At 41.4% G+C, this 24,476-nt stretch overlaps 1 protein-coding gene across 3 annotated transcripts in view; it reads left to right on the top strand.

Annotated features, from left to right (window-relative positions):
- BNIP2 (BCL2 interacting protein 2) overlaps positions 1 to 24,476 on the top strand; it is a 63,593-nt gene that overhangs the window by 30,273 nt on the left and 8,844 nt on the right. The window contains exons 4-11 of one of the 3 annotated variants that reach the window (XM_040342829.1): positions 3,883 to 3,948; positions 8,938 to 9,120; positions 10,775 to 10,951; positions 15,266 to 15,368; positions 17,467 to 17,598; positions 19,377 to 19,463; positions 19,561 to 19,659; positions 23,580 to 23,615. In XM_040342829.1, coding sequence (XP_040198763.1) covers positions 3,883 to 3,948; positions 8,938 to 9,120; positions 10,775 to 10,951; positions 15,266 to 15,368; positions 17,467 to 17,598; positions 19,377 to 19,463; positions 19,561 to 19,659; positions 23,580 to 23,615 — 883 coding nt within the window. The remainder of the gene's footprint in view (positions 1 to 3,882; positions 3,949 to 8,937; positions 9,121 to 10,774; positions 10,952 to 15,265; positions 15,369 to 17,466; positions 17,599 to 19,376; positions 19,464 to 19,560; positions 19,660 to 23,579; positions 23,616 to 24,476) is intronic. The other 2 variants (XM_040342830.1, XM_040342831.1) reach the window with 2 other exon arrangements.

Genomic DNA, 24,476 nt, shown 5'->3' with positions numbered 1-24,476 from the left:
GTGCTCCCAAAACGCCCTGCCCATTGAATGAATGGGCAGCGCTTCCAAAGCGCCTGAAAAGCACCTTACAAGTTCTGCAACACGGCTGCTTTTGTCTCCTCCTTTGGGGTTAAAAGCTCCCTGCTAATGGCCAAAAAGTGTCTCTAAATCGCTGTGCTTTTTTGTTTAATGCAGCTGCGGCTCAGTGTGAAAGGAGTCTTTAACCACTTTTACTACCGGCCACCCTCAATTGACGGCGGCATAATGCTTTAGTTCTGGGAGGACGTCGTATGACGTCCGAGCCGAGCCGCTAGGGGGCGTGCGCGCACCCGCCGCGTTACTGGGAACTTGATGCACGTGCCCGGCGGCCGCGATGTTTGCCGGGCACCCGCGATTACCCAGTAACTGAGCAGGACTGTGGATCTTTGTGTGTGAACACAGAGATCCACGTCCTGTCAGGGAGAGGAGACTGATGTTGTGTCCCTTGTACATATGTACATAGTGACACTGATCAGTCACCTCCCCCCACAGTAAGAATCACTCACTAGGGTACACATTTAACCCTTTGATTGCCTCTTAGTGGTTAACCTCTTCCCTGCCAGTCACATTTACACCGTAATCGGTGCATTTTTATAGCACTGTTCTCTGTATAAATGTGGTCCCAAAATAGTGTCAAAAGTGTCCGGTGTGTCTGCCGCAATATGGCAGTCATGATAACAATCACTGATCGCCACCATTACTAATAATAATAATAAAAAAAAATGCTATAAATCTATTCCCTATTTTGTAGCCGCTATAACTTTTGCGCAAACCAATCAATATACGCTTATTGCGATTTATTTTTATTTTTTTACCAAAAATATGTAGAAGAATACATATCGGTAAAAACTGGGGATTTTTTTTTTATATTTTTGGGGATATTTATTATAGCAAAAAGTTAAAAAATATTGCATTTTTTTTTTCAAAATTTTTGCTCGGTTTATAGCGGAAAAAATAAAAACAGAGGTGATCAAATGCCATCAACGCTCTATTTGTGGGGAAAAAATGATAATATTTCATTTGGGTAAAGTGTTGCATAACCGCGCAATTGTCATTCAAATTGTGACGGCGCTGAAAAATTACTTGGGCAGGAAGGGGGTGAAAGTGCCTGGTATTGAGGTGGTTAAAGATCAGTAGTGGGGATCAGGAACAACTTCAGCTGTGCAATCTAAATAATATAAGCAGATCTATACAGTCTGCAATACTTGCGTCTCTACTTCCATTGGGGAAAAAATGAATGCAATATAACATATGATTGCTACAGAAACTATGTTGTAATTTAATGTTATTACAAAATTACTTTTCAATCTGCAGCCGCTGTAATTTTCTGTAAATTAAAGACCCAATGACAACCTTGAGGTGTTTTGTACACAATTTGATGTACTGAATTGCCCCCAGAAATATTTCCCTTTTGTGATTGGCTCATTGATTTTCCAGAAGTCTGCATTAAGATCAAAGTCACATTTTAGGCACCCCCTGCAATATAAACCTAAAGTAGCACTAAAGGCAAAACTTTTTTATTTATTTTTTCATTTTGGATTAACTAGTGTTAAGGTTGGAAGGTTTCTCCTCTATTCCTATTCTAGTGATATCTCCAAACTTGTGAATTATTTTTTATTTTTTCACGATAACCGTAAATAGGAAATACGGTGTTAATTCCCCCTAACTTGACACCGACAGCAATAAAAGCCTGACGGGTTTAAATACCTCTTCACATGGCTCAAAGAAATCTGGGTGCCAGGTCGCAATTGCGACTAGAATTAGCGACCTGGTGCCTGGGGAAGGAAGCATAGGCCTGCAGAATGCTGCAAAGCGCGGCCTCAATTACCGGCCAACGCTATTGTGCGACAGGGTAGGTGGGGGCGCTTGGAGACACAGGATGCCCCATCCTGTGTCTCCATTCTCCCCCCAGCCGCGCAATCGCGTTGTGCTGCGCCGACCGGTAATTGAGGCCGCCGCTTTGTGGCTTTCTGCAGGCCTATGCTTCCTTCTGTGATCTGGCGCCATATTGTGGTGGCCGTTGGCATGACAAGACTTATCGAGCTTCCCCTGTGTTTTCACTGCCATCTCCTTCCCTCTAATTAGAACACCCAAACATATATTTTTTTTATTCTAACACCCTAGAGAATAAAATGGCGGTCGTTGCAGTACTTTCTGTCACTGTATTTGCGCAGCGGTCTTACAATCGCACTATTTTGGGGAAAAATACACCTTATTTTTTTTATTAAAAAAATAAGACAAAAGTATAGTTAGCCCAATTTTTTTTTTTTTTTAATTGTGAAAGATAATGTTACGCCGAGTAAATTGATACCCAACATGTCACGCTTCAAAATTGCGTCTGCCCGTGGAATAGCGACAAACTTTTACCCTTTAAAATCTCCATAGACGACGTTTAAAAAATTCTACAGGTTGCATATTTTGAGGAGGGCTAGAATTATTGCTCTCGCTCTACCGATCGCGGCGATACCTCACATGTGTGGTTTGAACATCGCTTTCATATGCCGGCGCTACTCACGTATACGTTTGCTTATGCACGCAAGCTCAGCGGGAGGGGGTGCGTATCTGGCTACTAACTTTTTTAGCTGGCTCCTAGATTCCAAGCAAATTTGTCAAACCCTGCCTCTTCACCCTATCCTAAACTAGTGTTTTAGGATTGAGTAACGACTGGAACCTATACTGTGCTGAGGACTGTTGACCAAAAAGTTGCCATGAAAAAAAAATATATATATATATATATATATATATATATATATTTGTGTGACTCGGTTCTATGATGTAGGCTACAATTTCACTTTCAGTCAGTAAATTTCTGAAGACTCTCATGCCAAGATAAGAAGCTAAAGGCCATCCAGCATGGAATGGGCCACCTTCAACATGGTCACGGTCATGTTTTACTTGTCCCAAATGCCCCTTTTTAAGGCCACTTTCACACTGATCCTTTTTTCAGGTGCTTTTGGACTGAAAAACGCCTCCCTGTCGCCCCAGTGTGAGAGCCTGAGTGCTTTCTCACTGGAGCAAAGTGCTTGCATGACAAGAGTCCTGCAAGCAGCCTCTTTTGGGTGTTGCGGAAGTCGTAAATACACTGCTCCTAAAACGCCCCTGCCATTGAAATCAAGTTAGTTTTAGCGGCGCTTTTCGGCTGCTAGTGGGCCGCTGCCGAGGCATTTTGCAAGTGCTTTGTATCGGCCCACTAGCGGCTGAGGAGCATCGCTAAAACTAGCGGTGCTTTACCACCAACGCCGCCCCAGTGTGAAAGTAGCCTTAGTTGCAACTCTTGGCATTTGGTGACTGGCTAAGCATGCCATTGATTTAAGATTGGTAGAAACTGAAAAATCTCTACCTTTTAAAAAAAAGTATTGTTCAGATGTAGTACCATTGTGGTATTTTTCAGGAATAGTGCCATTGCAATCATTTAGATGTATGAAGATTTGTTCTGATCTTGAATGTTTCAGTAACATTACATTCAGAAGAGTGGTGAGCTGCATCTTGCAGACACATCTCACTGCTTTGAACTGAGCAGGTAAAGAGGCTTTGCCGCACTGACAGACCCTTCATATATAGTATGTATTAACCCCTTCATATATAGCTTGTATTAATAAAACTAATTCAGCTGTGTTATTGGTAAGTGCTGACATGGACATTGATACATTGGGAATACCAGTGCCCATCCTGCACTCGGAGATTAATGATGACTATTGTTGATTTCACAAGGCCTTTCTAGTTTAGGAAGTACAGAGCAGTGAGTGCCGTGTAGTTAATGAGTTCAGATTTTTATAATGCCTAATTCTTCCTCTAATTCTTTTCAACTGTCTCTTGTTTTGTGTACCCATGTTTGTGGACCCTGTGTCTGTCTGTCTGCTTTAGCTTGGGCTTTTCCAGTGCTGGATCAGTCAGTTTATTGTATTCCTTACTCAGCATCTCGTAACTCACGCAAGTATCTACCTCCTAGCTATATTTGCATGTTACTCGGTCTGCTTGTCTATGCCTGCTGATTTTAACCTTTTGTGGTTGCTCCTTTTGTCTGCACCCCTATGATTCATTTGTCTTCAGGACAGAATATAAGATCATGTTTTTCACAATTTGGCCTCCAAGCAAAATGCAGAAGATTAGCGCCATTCTACATTAACGTAAACTATTGTCATGGCAGACCTTGGGGTTGCTATTGCTCATGTCTACTTCTGAAAATGCTAGTTTGTCTTCTTGTGTTGACTCTTTTGGCATCAATGCTTTCTGATCTGATTATGTGTAACAAGTATGCCCTGTATGTTGGTGCTTTTTACTCACATGCTTATGTTATATGAATGTTCTGGGTTAATAATTTGAAAAGTAAAAAAGCCAGGCAACTAGCAATTTTCAGAAGATCAGGAATGGCAGCCCTCTTTAAAGCTGCACTCCAGCTATGGTTTTTATTGCACAATTACCTTAGTCCAAGTTAAACCAATGTAGGGAAACCTATTCCATATGTGTGGAAGCTGAGAATCTGAGAATCTTTGATTGCCGAGGTCTTCTGGTTCCTGGGCTGAGTGGCCACCCTTCTGCATAGTGACAGCGCGGTTATTCATCCAGTACAGTCGCCATTTACAGAACGCTTTTTTTTTTTTCCCCAATAGCACATGGTGTTCTCTGATCGAACAAGACTGAGAGGTGGGGATCAGTGATGTCATGATCTCCCTGTTGTCCAATCAGAGAATGCCTCTCTGAGACAGGACCCCAAATACCATGGTGATCACTTTTGCAGCACCAACTAACATTGATTCTCTGGGAAAGGGAGTCACCGCTCCAGGTGGGTATACTAAGCAATCAAGAACCTCTCAGGAAACCTAGGGTGCTGGCAATGCACTAGGCAAATGATAGAAACTTCAAAAGGATGGACAGCCGCACTCCAAAAAAACTCTTGAGTTGTCTTTATTTGTAAAAAAAAATAGAAAATGCACCACAGAAAAGCAGCAAAAAATGGGGAAAAATATCCTTCGCGTTTCACACTGTCTCAGTGCTTATTCATAGCCATGAATAAGCACTGACAGTGTGAAACGCGTAGGTTTTTCCACATTTTTGGTGCATTTTCTATTGATTTTACAAATAGACAACTCAAGAGTTTTTTTGGAGTACAACTGTCCATCCTTTTGAAGTTTTATAACATTGAGTCTCTGCTTCCACAGCAATCCTATAGGTATGAAATATTCATTCTAGTAGTGGTCCATGCTGGACCAATGTAACATTGCAATAAAAACTGCACCTAGAGTTCAGCTTTAAAATAGAAGTTGATTAACTGATCTGTAAATCTCTGGTCGTGGAAGGGAAACTAGAGTGTTCAGACAACACCGGAGCAGACATTTATTATTTTTCAGCATTTGTATAGCACCAACAGTTTGCACAGCGCTTTCCAATATAAAGCGAGACGGTACAATATGCATTTGAATTCTATGCAGATCACATTTTTTTCTGCAATTTTGTTCAGGTCACCAATGTAAAAGGCTGTAAAATGCCTGTAATCTGCCCCAAAGAAGCTCATGTACTTTTTTGAGCTTAAGGTGTTTTGCTTCAGGTGACAAAATGCTTGGATGTAAACAGGTGCCATTGCAATGAATAGGATTTTGCTTGTTGGGCGTTCTTTCTGGTGTGTTTTTTTTTTTTTTTTTTTTTTTTTTTTTGGGGGGGGCATTTTTAAGAGCTGAAAATGCTCCGGTGTGAATGCAGCCTTCATCACACTTTAGATCGTCATTTTAGCCAGTCACAACCAGTGAGATTTTCCTAGGAACAGCAGTACAAATACTCTGCAATGATTGGTCGGTTAGATCTAAAACCTTCATATTTTTATAGCGGCTTCATTTATCAAGTTTGACATGAAAATTCACATACTGGTGAAGGAAAAATCTGCTTTGTCATCTTTTTGCTTCCTATTTAAGCCCAGCAACTAAGTGGACAGAAATTCTATGGAAATACTATTTTAACATCTCTTCACTGGATTTTTATGAAATGTAAGGCCAGATGTAGGAGGAAGTCTAGCGTGCACAAGACCTATATCTATGTAGTTGATAAATGTCTTAGCCCTTTGATGCTTGGGATTTGATTGACAGAATTACCCTGATAGTTATTAATTATCTTCAATGTGTTGCATTCTCTTTGGTTAAAAAAATAAAATAAAACTCTCTTGTCTTTGAACATATTATGATATATCTTGTGACTTGGTTGGACACATCATTATTCATCATCAGGAGTGGATATGGCTTCTGTATTAAATGGTTGCCACATGGTTTTCAACACTGTCTTGCTTCCTGCCAACCACAGATCAGTGTATAATGCAATTGCATCTACAGCAAGGCTGTCGTAATTTTTTTTTTTTTATTTCAACATTTGAGTTGGAGGTTTGTACAACTATGCCTTTGTTTTGCTTGGCAGTTCACATCATTTATGTTATGATGCAGTTTCTGTTAGAAGTGGTGCAACTAAAAAAAAAGTATAAAGTAGTCATGCTAAAGTAGTGCTCTTACTGCGGCACAGTTTTTACCCTGATCCAATTGAGAGTTCATTGCTTTCCAGAGCCACATGCCAATGTAGACTAAGACCAGTCAACATAGGTTCTCTTTAGGGCTCACCAAGCCCCATCAGAATTCTGACGATTTTAGAACCCCTCACACATGCTGTGCTACCACTTGTTGATTGAATTTAAAGTCTCAGCGGCACCTAAAGGCAATTGATGAAGGTGCATACGCTGAATTGTTGACTTTCATTGCATTCAATTAGAATTGCCTGTGTGCACTGTAGACTTGGACCCCATACACACTATTGGATTTTGCCCAGGTTCACACTGGGTACGATTTGAGATTTCGATTTCACATGTCAAATCGCATCTCAAATCGGAGGCACTTGCCGGCAATTGTCGTCAATGGCACTGTCCTAATTGGTGCGACGCCGCATCTGCGGCACTGCACCGATTTCAAAAAGTAGTTCCTGTACTACTTTTTGCGATTTCGGGTCGTGATTTACATTGAACCCTGCACAGATGTCTCTTAAATCGCGGCCGAAATCGCGGTAAAACCGCAGCCGCGAAATCACGGTAAAATCGCAGTGTTAACCTAGCCTTTCTGCCGATTTTTGTCTTCAGATTTACCAAAACCATATAATATGAGGTCAAACCTTAAGAGTTTCAGTTTGTATGCAATCAGGCAGGCCCTTGCACTACATGGTTTTGGTAAATCTGAAGACAAAAATCTGCAGAAAATCGAATGGTGTGTATGGGGATTTAAGGGCTTGATTTACTTAAAGGGGTTGTAAAGGTAAAAAAAAAAATTGTCCTTCACTTACCTCCATCCTTCGATTTTGCTTATAAATGTCCTTATTTCTTCTGAGAAATCCTCACTCCCTGTTCTTCTGTCTGTAACTCCACACAGTAATGCAAGGCTTTTTCCCTGGTGTGGAGTGTCGTGCTCGCCCCCTCCCTTGGACTACAGGAGAGTCAGGACGCCCACTAACACACAGCTCCTTTTCTCTATCTGTAACGTAGAGAGCATCCAGACTCTCCTGTAGTCCAAGGGAGAGCACGACGCTCCACACCAGGGAGAAAGTCTTTCATTACTGTCAGACAGAACAGCAAGTGAGGATTTCTCCGAAGAAATAAGGACATTTAAAAGCAAAATGGAAGGATGAGGTAAGTGAAGGAGGACTGCACTAAGGTAAATGAAGCTATTAAGGATTTATTTTTATTTTTTCCCCTTTACAACCCGTTTAAGGCAAATGGACTGTGCACGTTGCAAGTACAGTTGTACTCCTTTTGCCCATTGCTCAGTGAATGTAATGAAGCTCTGTTGGTTTCCATAATCCAGTCATGTGCGAGTGTGGGGATTTATTTGGGGGTTTATTTTATTTTTTAACTTTTTTTTATTTTTTTTTCTTACACCAGATTGGGTATTCTTTACAATGCGAAGCTTCACCACACCAACCTCTGGGGAAAATTAGTAGAACTGCACTTGAAAGTACACAGTCCATTTGCCTTTAGTAAATTGACCCCCAAGAGTCTTCTATTTAATATTTGATAGTGGTATTTGCGGCTATCCTTGAACAGCACTTATTAATGGGAAATCCTGACCTGTGGTTACCGCAGACTCCTGTATACATAGGCCCTTGACATTCCTCTGTGGACAAATAGTTAGAGTTGTTCCTTTTGGAGTACCATTTATTCTTTATGGTCCTGTAAGAAGCATTATGAGGCTGATACTGAAAATTCCACTTCTATGCAAAAACGTTTTCTTGTCGCACATTACCACTACTATGGCATTTTGCTTTTACTTTTTTGTGTTGAACACATGTTCAGCACTCACTCTTTTTTCACTCTGTTTTGTTATTTCACAATGAGCAAGTGATGCACAAGCTTTTGCGAACAATCTGTACTCTAGTTCATATTTACAAAAAATGCATTATTTTATAATTATACATTGGTTTGAAAGTCTTTTGTGGTATGGAATAGTCAAGCTTTTGCATCACTTTTAACACGGTTGTCACCGTTCATGTATTTTGAAGGATTAAAGGCACATTTAGATGGTTTAGGAGCTGAATCTTGCAGCTGCAGCTCACTTCTTTGCACATTCTGGAGAGCACATGGGCTGTTTATCTCTGTGGATAAATGGAATTGTTGTTCAAACACAGCATAAATGAGCACAGAGATGCACATCAACAGTTAGAAAATGCACTGAGTGCCTCCCTGTGCATGCCATTATTTTTGCTGGTGCTCATTGCACTGAATCTGAATGACAGCCCTGTTCATCCTTGGCAATGAATCAACCTCTCGGTGGAATAGGAAATCACATCTAGCTGCTGAAGTGCAGAGTGCTGAGCTTGCATCTCCAAGACAGTTTACTGTGTTGTAGAAATAAGACTAGATTTGTGATATCAACTGTATTTATTTTCTGTTATCTTTTGCAGTTCCCAGTCCACTTGAAATCAACGGCAGTAAAAAAAAGAAAAAACTCACAGCACCCAATTTAAGTCTAACACTGGATCGCAGTGATGGCTCCATCTTATCTGAGGATTTGGATGAAAGTGGGGACTTGGATTTAGATGATCTAGATACTCCATCGGAGAACAGCAATGAATTTGAATGGGAAGGTAAAAATTAATCTGATTGTATTGCTTAAATTGATAAATTACTCCTGTACAGTATGTTTCATATAACACTGCTTCTATTATTTCTAGAAATTATATGCATATGTCGCCTTATGGTAATAAGCTGTTTTAAAAAGTATAACATTCGGTATGAATAACACTATTCCATACTAGCAGTATAGCTCGTTGCCAAAGTCTGTTGCATTTGGATAACATTGGTGTGGGAAGAATTTGTTATTGCATGCAGACATTTTCCATTACTTTAAAAAAAAGTCTCTTTTGGAGATAATCCCTTTTTTGCACTAAATAATCCTTTCTATGGAAAAGGGCCATTACAGCATTGTCTGTTTTTGTAACAACCAATTCAGGAAGGCAAAGAAAGGTGTTCTTAAATGTGAATACACTGGTTCCCTGTGGCGGTGCATCCTTTAAAGAGGAAGTAAACCCTGATGGGTTTTACTTCCTCTTTATTTCCCTGCAAAGGTAAAGCAGAATGGGCTACTATGCATTACATAGTAGCCCATTATGTGTCACTTACCTGAAACTGAAGCCTGTGATGTCCCCGCTGGCTGGAAGCATCCTTCACCCCTCTTCCCCATGGACTCTGGCTCTGTGACTGATCATGGCATGACCCCAATCCAGAAACGGCACAGTGTGCCCTTTCAAAAGTGCGTTTGCGCTGAATACATCAGCTAACGGGGACTTTGGCAATATTTCCTAAACCATGTAGGTTTAGGAGATATTTCCTGCACCTACAGGTAAGCCTTAAAGTGGTTGTACAGGGTGTACAACCACTTTAATGGTGCATGGGCGCCACTTCCCAATGGATAGATTCATGCATTATATGAATCTATCCATGGCCACCTTGCCACACCCTATTCAGGCGTCTGGCCCCTTTTTGGATGCCGGGCGCCTGAATTTTAGCGGGGTTTTTTTTTTTTTTTTTTTTTTAAGCACCTAATTAGAGCCATAGGCTCTAATAGGCTTCAAAAAAGGTGAACTCGGAGCGCAAAGCATTGTGCTCACAGTCCACCCAGGTGTGTTTAGAAAAGGCATTTGAATATTCTCTTTTCAAACACTGAACCGCCTCTCCACAAATCAGATAGCGCGGGTCTGATACCCTGCGATTGTTCCGATTGAAAGGAGTCAGAACACATCGCAGCTTGTTGTGTATAGGGCTGTGTAGCCACAGATCGGATGCTGACCTGTGTCCAAAGCCAAAAGTGCCTACAATAGGCACATGGGCATCATAACTGGACCATGGAGCAGTGGAAGAGGGTGGCCTAGTCTGAGGAATTCAGGAATGGTCGCACGAATGTCAGATGTTGACTTGGCCTGCAGATTCTAAAGATCTCGATCGAATCAAGCATCTGTGGGATCTGCTGGAAAAGCAAGTCCAATCCAAGGAGGCCCCACCTCACAATGTAAAGGTATTGAAATATCTGTTACAGTGGCTTGCTGCCAGCTACCACAGCACATCTTCAGAGTTCTAGTGGAGTCCATGGCTCGATGGATTATGGTAGGTGGTCATAATGTTATAGTTAATGTAAATATACTGTTTCCAGCAAAAGCTAATGCTGTTCTCACAAAGAGAAAAGTTAACGAACGGAGTGGAATAAAAAAATTATGTTTTAGCTTCATAATGTCTTTTTGACAGATGACCTCCCGAAACCAAAAACTACTGAAGTACTTCCAAAAGGATCGATTCCAGAGTACACTGCTGCAGAGGAGAAGGAGGAGAGCAGACGCTGGCGTATGTTCAGGATTGGAGACCAGGATCACAGGGTGGACATGTCTGCTATAGAACCTTACAAAAAAGTCATCAGCCATGGAGGTAAGAGATTCTCTGGCCTCAAGAATAAAACTATTTTACGTTTTGGGATGTGTACACCTACTTTGAAAATAGGCTTAAGCAGATGGTGGGTACTGTATTTATCGCGGTATAACGCGCTCCCGCGTATACCGCTCACCCCTAAAGTGGCCCCCAATCCTGTGGAAAAGTTTTTTTTGTACACAGTTTTGGTGTCTTGCACAGCGTCCATCGGCGGCCTTGTCGGGTGTCCTCTTCGGCGGGTCGGGTGTCCTCTTCGGCGGCGTCCTCCCCGCTCGTTTCCCGCGCCGAGTTTGAATACTGCGCCGACATATACCGAGCACAGTACACTCGTGTATCGTCGGGCAGGCTCGGCAACTGTCGCGCTGACGTCCTGTACGCTCAGGACGTCAGTGCGAGAGGCGCAGAGACTGCCCGAAGATGCACGAGTGTACTGCGCTCGATATATGCCGGCGCAGTATTCAAACTCGTGGCGGGTATCGGTGTATATTGCGCACCCACGATTTTGCCCTGATTTTCAGGGCAAAATAGTGCGCGGTATATTTTAAAGGTATGGCAGAAATTCAGATAAAGCAACTGACAAAAAAAGCACCCTGTAAAAAAAGAGTATCGATACTCACTGTCTTGCCTCCTATAACTCAAATCTCTGGAACACAATAGTGACAAAGTATCCCCACCCAGAACTGTGAGATGCTAAAGTGGTTGCGGGTGGGCATAGCTCTGCAAAAAATCTAATACTCAAGTGGCAAAACAGGTAGGTAATACTGTTATTATACAGAGTGCTTTGTGTGTTCGTTTTTTTTTTATCTATTTTTTTTCCTCTTGTGACCAGGTCACTTTTTAGAAAGCTGAGCCTGTGTTCTCTTGGTATGCTAATTAAATGGTGCACTTTAAACTAGCAAAGAGCTGTTGCTTTTTAGAGAGCCTAAGACCCCATACACACTGTACAACTTTTGTTGTCCGATTTCCTTTATATTTACCAAAACCTTGTAGGGCCTGCTTGATTGCATACAAATTGGAACTCTTGGTTTGACCTCATAGTATATGGTTTTGGTAAATCTGAAGACAAAATCTGCAGAAAATTGTATAGTGGTGTATCCAGCTTTAGCGTATGGGGCTAGCATTTGATTTAGGGCACTTCTGTGTTCTGTTTTTGCTCAAGATAACATCCATCTTGCTTCATACTAAGACCACTACAGAATGTAAGGAAATTAGTTTAGGAGATGCCATATGTAAAATCTGTTTACCTCGGCTAATTTCAGCTGCTCACAGTGAGCCTTCATTTGTAGTTTGAAAAGTCATTCAATTGTATCTGCATTGGCCAAAAGGGGCAAACTTTGTACATTTAAGCCTAGCTCCACCACTACAGAGTTTGTGTGATCAGAATGGGGTGCTCTAGTTAAAAACTAGCATAGCACACTGAGATGCATCTATTTTATTTTAAATATATCTAAAACCCCAAAAAACGTCAAAGCTATGATTCCTAGTGTATTGACTATGTTGGTGTTCATTGGTAAGAGCCGTTTCACACTGGGGCGGCATGACTTTGGGGGCGACTCAGCAAGGCGATCTCAAGATGACTTGAAAGGCGACTTGCAAAATGACTTCTGTATTGAAGTCAATGCAAGTCGCCCCCAAAGTCGTACAAGAACCCTCTAAGTTGGAGTGACTTGCGTCGCTCCTATTAGAACGGTTCTATTGAATAGAGCAGAGCGCGACTTGTCAGGCGGCTGAGTCGCCCCTGTGTGAACTGGCTCTAAAGGCTATATTTACCCTTTGCAAAGAAACAATGCACATAAATATGGATGTAACATGCAACATGCTCCAAAAGATGGACTTCCCTCTTTTAAGGCTGGAACATTTTTAGTAAGTGCGAAAATTGCCCTTGTCACTTCCTGTGAGCTTAACCCAAAGCGCAAGCAATCTTATTTTCTGTAAACTGTTAATCTTCCTACCCCCATGTAGATCAGGAGAGGAAGACGTATGAAGTCCAGCCTGGGTGACAACCATGGCTCCCTCCATAGATACAGTGCAGTGAGTGAGCATAGCCACCCTAGCTCAGAAAGTGTTCTTTACAAGATTACCAAGTGAAAATAAATATTTTTTGTTTGAGTTAGGATTTGCTGTAAAGCGGAACTCCAGTCTGCAGAAAACTATATTTCTGTACTACCCCCTGCTTTCTGTGCAACATTCTTTCCTTTAACATTTATCTAATGTTTTCTACAGGGTTAGGCTAGGGTTATATATTCTGACAGTGTTCTTTTTGCCTTCCTGTATTGGTGATAACTGAGCCTAGATATTTTGTACAGGTGTCACTGGGACACCTGTACAAAACACCACATTCCTCCAAGTTCGTCCAGAACCGGAAAAAAGACACTGTCCTTTCCTTTTTTTTTTCCTCCAGACCTAAACATGACAGATTGGAAGTTGCCTGATGTAAAGGGGACAGGCGAGTCTGTTTACATCGGGCTGCCAATAGAGCGGGCGCGTGTCTGCTGGGCACAAACTGAATGGGCACAGATTTCAGTGTTTCCATTCAGCTCTTATTTAGCAGGAGATCTGCCCATGAATTTCTTGCTGATCAGAGCAGGCTCTGCACCATGTGAAAGAAGCCTAAATTGTAAAAAATAAAAAAAAAACTAGCTTAAATACACATTTGCACCTAATTTTTAACTCTGGTTTGTGAAGCATCAGAATTAATGCTTTGTGTCTAAAGCTGACCATATATGGATTGACATTTGGCCGGTTCAGCAGGGACCAGCTGGATTTTGATCCATGTGTGGGTTAGCTGGTTGTACACAAGTTGATCTATCAATTTTGATTTGTATAAAACCAGTCGAGTTTTTGTGTGTGTGTGTTATTAATATATTTGCGTTGTGCCGGCAATAGTGATCATTGTGTTCTACCTGCAGGAAAGTCTCTGCTGGCAGAATGCAATAGCTTAGAAGGAATTGGTCCCCCATCCAAATCAAATGTGTGGATCTGGGAATCGGTTCAATTTTTTTTTTGCAACCCACTGGTTGCAAAAAAAAAAAGTAAGAATCACAAGTGGCCTACCTTACCAGACTGCCAATTCTAAATGTTAATCTGTCTAGTCCAAACAGGCCATTGTCAAATTAGGTCAGCAGCGCCCATTGCACAAGATGTGTCAATGGATCCTTACCAGTCTGTACATGTTCTACAAGGAAGGGGCCTTTTATGCTTGGATAAACATATTTGAATGGTGGGGGTCGTCTTGGTGAATTTCCATTAGCCCTGAGCTATATTTGTTTTCTTTTGACCAGCAAATACACTGAATTATTTACATTCCAGTAAGGGTCAACATAACCTAGGCTGACCATCATTCATCAAGGGAATTCCAAATTGTTGCTAATTCACACTGAGTTTTATTGCTCTTAAAACTCTAATGAAGATAGTGTTTTCATAGAATAAAAGATACAATCACATTGTGTATGCCTTGTATGTAAAATTGTGTAAAAATATTTAATACAGTTTAGATATATACATTTTCTAAATCCTATTGTAATGTAGCAAGTTATATTTCTGGGTATGTAAACAAGGCTGCTCCAGCTATGAGTTGTGATTTTGTCCTACGTTGCCGGGTGAGCACGACACTGACTTAGTTCTGCTTACTTGACAAAGAGCTGTAGAGGTTGTTCAAGTATTATCCAAGCTGTCCGATTGGCATTTGACACCTGTGGAGACAGTTTCTCTCTGTGCATGAATGCCTAAAGAGCTCATGCACAGTGCCTCAGTTTCCATGCATTTTGCTGTTCTAGAACACAGGAAAAATGCATAGGAGATATTTAGTTATCCCACTTCTGACCAAAGGTCTGCACTGAAAGTCACTCTGAAGAAATGTAGCTTGATGAATATTAAGAAGAAATTGGAACCTTGAAATGCATAGAGAATCTTCCCCGTGTATTTGACATGAATTTGTTTCCTTGTCCAATAAGCAGACTGCAGATGGGGGAGACACTACTGAATTCCTTAACGCTTTCAGAGAAAGTGTTGTCTCCCTCCTGGCTATACTGTCTGGTAGAAGTATATGAATTGCACAAGTGGGTAGATGGAATTTCAAATAATTTAGCCGATAAGACAGCTCTCATTTTGTATATCAACTTTGTATTGTAGCAGTTTGTCCAAAATGTAGCTTCAATAATCGTAGACTTATTTTACTGGTACTGTAGTTTGGTGAGATCATCATAGATTGGTTGTCAATATTTTCATCATACTAGAAATAATTGGATTGGGATGTGAATATTTCATGTACACATGTTGTTGTGAAAATAACATTGTTTTGTTTTTTCTTTTTAGGTTATTATGGTGATGGCCTTAATGCCATTATTGTGTTTGCTGTGTGTTTTATGCCTGAGAGCAATCAGCCTGACTACCGATACCTGATGGACAATCTTTTTAAGTAAGCATCCAGTGTTAGTACCCTCCAAGAGGGAGGGGGTTCCATGTGTTGCGGTGTAGAAAAAGTAATCCTTTTCTGCACTGTAAGTGTAAACCCTTTCTTCCAACTTCAAATCGTGGTCATATGTCCTAAACCGGGAGCTTGGAGTAAATGTTGTTCTTTTCCACTCATTGAAAGATGCAATCTATCTTCATGATTGGTTTTGATGCCACCACTTGTATGCCCTGGTGATCCCCAAACACCATATCTGCAACGCCTATATAGCTTTTTTTTTTTTTTTTTTTTTTTTTTTTTTAGCGTGAGGACCTGGATTTATTTTATTTTTTTTATATTTTTGGGTTTGGAGTGGGACAGCTGCCCCTCCCTTTGGACTGGCATCGGCACCACTGGTCTTTACCAAGGTACTGGCTCCAGCACACCTCCCTGGGATATCGATTGTGGGCGGTCAGGACAACCTGATTTTGTGAGCCCAGTCTGCATTGGATCTAAAATGCAATCTCGCCATTACTATCAGGTCACTGAAGGACTTTGGATAGACGCTAAATCTTTAAGTCGGTCCTTTCTTCCTTTTCCTTGCTTTTGCAGGCGGCAGTTTGAATTCTGCCAGGGTGCAGTTTATGTTTATGGTACATCTTTGTGGTTCCTCTTTGGAATGTCAAATGTATCGTGAAGATGTGCTATGTCCTTCAATGATCAAAAGAGTAAATTAGATTATTTTTTTATTTTTTTTTTCTTCAAAAATTCCCTGTCTCGAGTGCGTAAATCTGGTTTAGGGTAAATGTTTTTTTCTACAGACTGTGCTGATATAGGGGAGGGGGCCAGTATTTAATAGCAGGGCCTTGCATTTTGGTAAAAGGTCTGTATTTAAAGTCGAACCCCAGGCAGATGGGAAAATCACAGTTCAATGTAATTGTATATTGCTTTAAAAAGCATGACATGTATTTATATTTGTTAAACCACTAGTTACATTACACTATCAACAAAGTACTTAAAACTTGCACCATTAGTATGCAACATTATACATTTTTGTTCTGCCAATGTGCAGATATGTGCCTTAGTCCTCTGTGTCCTGATTATCTTTAGTCTGGGGTTGCACCAGTATTGGGGCTGAAACTAAGAATCTGCGTGAGTATATGTATAAATTCTCCGATACCTGAAAACGTTACCTGTTGCAATTAAAGCCCGTTCAAAATGAATGCGCTCAAATCGCACTTCAAAGAATTGCATGTGTTTTGAACAGGAATGTGGTGCGACTCCTGTCCGACTCACATGCAGGTTCCCCGAATAGAGCGACAATTTTGAAAAAAATTCAATATTAACTTTTTGCTATAATATCCCCCAAAAATATATAAAACTTTATTTTTTCCTCAGTTTAGGCCGATACGTATTCTTCTACCTATTTTTGGTATAAAAAAAAACATTAAGCGTTTATCGATTGGTTTGCGCAAAATTTATAGTGTTTACAAAATGGGGGATAGTTTTATTGCATTTATATGACTTCTTTCCTTTTTTTTTTTTTGCCCTTGTGACTGTGACATTATGGAGGACACATCGCACAATTTTGACACATTTTTGGGACCATTGTCATTTTCACTGCAAAAAGTGCTATAAAAATGCATTGTTTACTGTGAAAATTGCAGTTTAGGAGTTAACCACTAGGGGGCGCTGTAGGGGTTAAGTGTGACCTCATATGTGTTAACTGTAGGGGGGCGGGGCTGGACATGTGACATCATTGATCGTCTTTCCCTATATCAGGGAACAGACAATCAATGACGCAACGAACAGGGAAGGTGTGTTTACACACACATCTCCCCGTTCAGCTCCGGTGATCGATCGCTGGACACCGGCTGCGATCGGGTCCCACGGGCGCCGTCACGGAGCTTCGGACCGGGTCGCGAGTGCGTCGCAGGCCGCCCGCTCGCGACCCCACGGCTGGGCTTAAAGAGACACGTACAGGTACGTGATTATGCCCAGCCGTGCCATTCTGCCGACGTATATCGGCGTGAAGGGGTCCTTAAGTGGTTAGCTGAAAGTATTGAGAGAACTGTGTTGTCAGGTTTTACACGAATTCTGACTTTTTTTGTTGCAACCTTTTCAGGTATGTTATTGGCACTTTGGAAATGCTAGTTGCAGAGAACTACATGATAGTTTATCTAAATGGAGCCACAACACGAAGAAAAATGCCAAGTCTTGGATGGCTTAGGAAATGCTATCAGCAGATTGATAGAAGGTAAGTCACTTTATGATGTACTGCTTTATGAAAATCTTAGAAATATTTTTCAGTTGTGCAAATTACCTCAGTCAAAAATTTGTGCAAAGTACGTAGTTCATACCAAAATGTGTGGGTTCACATGCATGCCATTGAGGTGCATGGCATGCCTTTTAACTGTAATTCAATTGACTCGAATGGCGTGCAGCAAAACACATTAAGTTCAACAGGCCTATTTTTTTTTTTTTGTCCTCGCATTCTTCTGATCTTGCACTACAGCACATTGGGGTTTATTTACTAATGACAAATCCACTTTGCACTACAACTGCACTTGGAAGTGCAGTCGCTGTAGATCTGAAGGGGACATGCAAGGAAAACAGCATTTTTGCTTGTAAATGATTGGATGAAATCGGCAGAGCTTCCCCTCATTTCAGATCTTCCCCTCAGATCTAAAGCTCTTGCACTTCCAAGTTCACCTGCAGTGCACTTGTAGTGCAAAGTTCATTTGCCTTTTAGTAAATGAAACCCTGTGTGTAGTGAAGTCTTCCACTTTGATGTTTCAAGAGCAAAGACATATGGAAAGGACACCCAGTACTGTACACCAATTGTGTACACCTACCTGTGCAGCTCTAGTGGATTATTTCCACCTTCCATCTCGGACATGTTCTGCATCAGTGGTTATGTCTAGATCTGTAGTTTACCACTTCCATACTGGGCCTATTCTGACACTCCTCTCCTACATGTTTAACCACTTAAGGACCGAAGTATTTGCTCCTTGATGACCAGGCCATTAAACTGACAATTGCGTCGTGTGACCCTGTACCCAAACAAATATTGTCATTTTGTTTGAAAAAAACAAACTTACTTCCACTGTGCATGTTTTTGTTTTGCACAGTGTAGCCCCCGATCGTCTTCTGGGGTCCCCCCGGCGACTCTCGCGGTGACTCCTCGCATCAGTTAACCCCCTGGGAGAAGCGCCCTCCCTAAGCGTTACCTTGCGGGCAAGCTCACGAGTCTAGCATTTTTGTCTATAGACACAGAATGCCGGCCTCGGCCCCTCCCCCCCCCTGCACTCACATGATTGGGAGCCAATGACTGCACTGCTATAAATCTATCCAATCAAGAGCTAAGAACCCCGGGCAGAAAGCTAAAGCGTGTTTCCGCCGAGGCATTGATGGGCTCAGGTGAGTGAAACGGGGGGCTGGGGGGGCCGGTCACTGTCAGAAGTTCTTTTACCTTAATGCATCCTATGAGGGTTTACAACTCTTTTAAAAAAGAGGAAAATGTAGAGATGCATTGGTGGGTTAACAAGCCCTTTAAGATTAAAAAACTTCTTTCTTTAGAACCACTTTAAGTGAGGCAGAATCTAAAGCTGGTAGTAATAAAATTAAAAAAAAGAAATGGTGCTCGGTAATCGTTTTGTATCTGCTTATAATGTTTTCCTTTTTTACCTGCAGTGTTAATTGTGTTGGCTAAATTAACACCATTTTAGTCTACTAAAGTGCGTCTAAAACTAAAAGGCATTTTAGTCAAGACTATGGCTTATACTAAATCAAAATTTGATGTTAAAATTACGTTTTTGAAAGCTTCTGCAAATGATTCTGTCGTAAAATCTATAAACCACTGTATGTATGGCACTATGACTGTAGTTCTTATAGGAGTAGTTAGGAGTTTGGCGAATGATTGCGATATTTGTAGAGAATGGTTATTTACATGAATGTTATGGTATTTGACTATGTCTTTCATCATCTGAACTAAAAGAACACATAAAAGAGCAATAAAGTTTTTGTGTTTTTTAGGTTGAGGAAAAATCTGAAGTCCCTCATAATAGTTCATCCTTCCTGGTTCATCAGAACTCTCTTAGCTATTACTAGACCTTTCATTAGGTAAGATTGATTTTAATATACTTTGTGTTTTGTGTTTATGTACGGTATATTATGGTTAATAATTTTTTTTCTTATTCATTTTTTTTTTTTTATCTAGCTCAAAATTCAGCCAGAAAATTAAGTATGTTTTTAACCTGGCAGAATTGGCAGAACTTATTCCTATGGAGTATGTCGGCATACCAGAGTGCATAAAACAGTATGTGACAATCTTTATAGTTTATTGTACATAGTTTTCTGAAGGCATCTTAAACCTATATTTGTTTTCTTTTGCTTCTCTTTTCAGCCCTTTAGGTCTTTTAATTCGTCCAGAGATCACACCCAACTTAATACATATATAACCTCTTTACCTGCACCCTTTCTTCATCACCCATTGAGGCATACAGTAATAATTCTTGGACATAAGGGTTATACTGCTATCTTCAGGAGAGTTTGATACTGGTGTGAAAAAAAAAAAAGCCTTAAAAGAGAAGTATGACCAAAGACGTTTTGGCCATATTTTTCTTCTGGGTCACAGGAGTGTACTTTTTTTCTACACTCCAGTGGCCCAGTTTCAGCTGACAGCTGCTATCAGCTGACCTCACAGAGATGGTGCCAGGTTCTGGAAGGATCCCGACCTTAAACCCAGATCATGACTGACTGGCAGCTGGCTCAGTCTCTTAGAATGCCGCTGAGAGCCAGAGCCAGCTGTTTCCACCTGCTGCACCGACCGGGGTTCCAGTGAGCACTGAAGGGACAGAGCAGAGAGTGGTGATTGACGGTCACCACTCTCTGCTCAGTGAAGACTGAGAACTGAGTGTTATGGGTCATGTAAGCTGGCGGGGAAGAGCTGCAGCATCACACCAATGTCGCAGCTATATATGTAAGGTTGTAGGTTTATATATGTAGCCCACACTTCTTGAAGTGTAAATTAATTAAAATACATTCTCTAATTGGGTCACAATATCCACCTCGTCCAATCGGCCAATTCAGGGTATTAAAAAAAAATAAAAAATACAAGGCTCTCTGGCAATGGAGGCAGGGCGGGGCATGCCCTGTGGCATAACATTTCCATTGTGTGGCCCTTAAGACATGCCAGGGGCTGAACTTTAGGCCCTTTGTATTTATCAGTTTGACCACCACTGACCTAGAGCGGTGTTTCTCAAAGCGCCCCAAAATGTTATGTTTCCATTTTGCACAGGTGATTTGATCAGTTTCACTGCCTTGGTTATTACCTCAACCCTTTTATCCTAGGGAAATCCTAAAAACATGACCTGTTGAGAAACATTGATCTAGAGCAGGGATATGCAATTAGCTGACCTCCAGATGTTGCAAAACTACAAATCCCATCATGCTTCTGCCTCTGGGTGTCGTGCTTGTGGCTGTCAGAGCCTTGCTATGCCTCATGGGATTTGTAGTTCTGCAACAGCTGGAGGTCCGCTAATTGCATATCCCCGATCTAGAGGATCAACCTGTTGTACCAGGTAAAGGTTTTTTTTTCCAGAAATAATGAAGAATAAATACAAAATTGCAAAAAAGTTCATTAAAAGCAGAGTTCCACTCAAAAGTGTAACTTGCGCTCATTTATCTCCTACCCCCGCCCTTCGCTGCCACATTTGGCACCTTTTAGGCGGGGGGGGAGGGGACAGGTACCGTTTTTGAAAGGTACTGTTCCCCACTTCTGGTAACTGCGCAGTCCCTTGGAAGTTCCCCCCCCTCCTCCCTTCCTTCTCCCCCGCCAAGCCAATTGGTTCAGAGTGCTTTGCGCATACGCAGTAGGGAACCAGCTGTGAAACGGACAGGCTTCACTGACTGGTTCCCTTACCAGGAGTGCTGGAGGCAGCTACACCAGCCAGCCGTTTCCAAATATCATAATCTGGGGTGCTGACCTCACGTGCTCCCTGGACAGGCAAGTGTCCATATATTAAGGCAGCAGCTGCAGTATTTGTAGCTACTGACTTAAAAAAAATTTAAGCACACAATGCTAAAAACAGGTTGGGTACCCCCCAGACCAAAAATTCCCACTGTGTAATTTAATGATGTCACCCGCCCCTTTTAAATGTCGCACATTGATCCATATACAATCGGAAACACAACAGCACATGCTAAAACACTTCTCTCCTCTGGAAGGACATTTACACCATCTGTTATCGACCTTCTGTGCTGCTAGCTAACAAACCTGAGGTATCAGTTTTTACAGGGGCTGGTTTTAAAGGGGTTTTGTTTGTCTGTGTCCAAACATTCAGCAGTATAACCCATATGTCCAAGAATTGCCATTTTTCCCCCCGCCCCTTTGCGTTGTCACTGGTCCATATTTATAGCTGATGTATTGTGTACATTCAGCTTACCTGCTCTCTACACTAGCTTGTCTCAGACAATGGTGTACCTAGATGTTCACTCAGTTCTGTTTCTTTTGTGTCATTGGAGAGAAAAAAAATCATGTTTTTGGGGGCACAAAATCGCATGGTGCCGAAGCATGCAGTACTGTGCAGCTGCAGGTTAAAAAAAAAAAAAATGGTCCGATGCCTCCCCCCCCCCCCTTGTTTTCTGCGAGTACAGCAGCTTATTAAAATAAACTTAAAGCGGTTGTATACACGCAACAATTTTTTTTCTTCTTTCTTCTTCTTCTTTCACCTAAAAGGCATAATGAGCTAGTATACACCGCATATTGGCTAATTATAAAATACTTACTTTGGAACGAGGTGTGGAGAACTTACCTGGTCCACGCCGAGCGAGATGTCATCTTGCCTCGGCGTGTCTTCCGGGTATCGCCGCTCCAGTGCTGTGATTGGCTGGAGCGGCGATGTCGTCACTCCCGGGCATGCGCGCGGGAGACTTCATTCCGGCAAGGTCCGTCGGCTGCCGAGCCTCTAGACGAGGATCCCAGCTGCGCATGTGCCGTTGCAAGGGGAATATCTCCTAAACTGTTCAGGTTTTGGAGATATTCTTTATACCTACAGATAAGCCTCATTATAGGCTTACCTGTAGGTAAAAGTGGTAGTAAAGAGTTTACTACCACTTTAAAGTGGTTGTAAACCTCAGACATGAAATATGAACAAAGCATATCATTATATAGTGTGTTCTAAGTGCGTACGGACTAATTTCTCTGCTATAAGCACACATCACTTCTTACGAGTTTTCCTGACGCCAAGAGAAAAAAGGTGACACAGGAGGGACCTGCAGCAGACTGACAGCCTCAGCTCTGTTCTGTCCCTTCCCTCCAATCAACTCTCAGAGCTCTCCTCACTGATGTAACTTCACCTCTGCTTTTTAGCGCTGCCCTTTGAATTGATGTAGTGGGAAGACTGCTGTAGATAAATGGGCACAATTATTTTATATAGGAGGATTTGTTTCCTTTATCACCTGAGGTCAGTCAATTCACTGGGCATATGTAAGGGTTTACAATAGCTTTAAATTATAAAAAAAGGTGTTGATTTAATACCTTGATTAAATTTAATTTAATACCTTGATTGAATTTTCTAAGTTCTTTAAAGCGGGGTTCTCCCTAAAACATTTTTTTTTTTTCTAGCATCTCATTCAGCATAGTAGCGTGAGCTACAGTATGCCTTTATATATTTTTTTGGCGTCGTACTCACTCTGTAATCGCGTAGTAAAGTTTCAGGGGAATGGGCGTTCCTATTCAGAGGGCTCGTGATTGACGGCCGGCTATGGCGCGTCACGCTTCACGGAAATAGCCGAAATAGGTGTTTGCTCTTCACGGCGCCTGCGCAGTCGGCTCCGATGTCTGTGCGCAGGCGCCGTATAGCGCCGGGAAGAGCCGAGACCTACTCCGGCTATTTTCGTGACGCGCCATAGCCGGCCGTCAATCACGAGCCCTCTGAATAGGAACGCCCATTCCCCGCGGGGAGTCTGAAATTTTACTACTCGATTAAACAGTGAGTACAGCGCTGACAAAAAATATAAAAGCATAATGTAGCTTGCGCTACTATGCTGAATGAGATGCTATAAAGTTGTATTTTAGGGTGAAACACTGCTTTAAAGCAAAGTATTGCTGTATATATAGATCTCTGTTGTGGTTGTTGATATACATATGTGTGAATTATGATACTAGTATAACCTTTCTATCCCAAACAGTTTAATAATTTTCTATTTACTGAATTCCAACTCTTTCCTACTAAGGTATGACGAAGGAAAATGTAAAAAGAAAAACAAAAGGTATCTGTACACCTTTTAATAGGATGCACAAAGACAAGTCCATCTTCTGCACTAACTAACCCTTCCCCTATTGGTTGGCTTACAGAATACCATATTGCATAAGTAAATATAACCATGCATCATAGACAGCCTTCCACTGTGACCATTATTGCTTTTAAATACCATATTTATCGGCGTATAACACGCACCCTAACTTTAAGAGGGTCATTTCTGGGGAAAAAAATTCCACAGCCCCCTGCGTATAACAGGCAGACACAGTTTACCCTCTATTTTTATTGTAAAAAAGTGAGTGTTATACGCCATTAAATACAGTATATTGATTGGCTTATGAAAACAAATTTCCTTTAGTTTGCTGTAAATTACTCATGCACCTGGAATGGCATCTTTTAATGCACCGTTGGACAGAATATTAATACAGCGCACATGCTTTCCACCTTGTTGTTCTAAGAGCATGTTCAGCATGTGTTTAGTCAGTTATACAATTAATACTGCATGCCTCTTCCTTTCTTGTAATGTTATATCTTTTAGTGAGCAGAAATACATTTAAAAATTGCTTGTGTAATGTTTGTATTTGCTGTGCACAAGGGTTCAAGCTAACCAATACCTCACAATGAAGAATGTTTCTGCTCCCAGTCTCGCACAATTGCATTCGCTTTCATGCAGCCGATGGTCAATGATAGAACTTCTATCCGACTTGCAGTTTTCTTTTACCTGTAACAAAAATGCTATATCCACAATCGCACAGCTTGCATGAGCTACATTTCATTAACCAAAATTTGGCATCAACAATGCACCACTTAATTGAAAGACTAAATCAATCCAGATATCCCATACTATTCCAATTACACATTGCCGTCGCTT

This window comes from Rana temporaria, chromosome 3 (genome assembly GCF_905171775.1).
Source record: "Rana temporaria chromosome 3, aRanTem1.1, whole genome shotgun sequence".
In the NCBI taxonomy this organism is placed as follows: Eukaryota; Metazoa; Chordata; class Amphibia; order Anura; family Ranidae; genus Rana; species Rana temporaria.
This window is presented reverse-complemented; position numbering and strand designations above follow the sequence as displayed.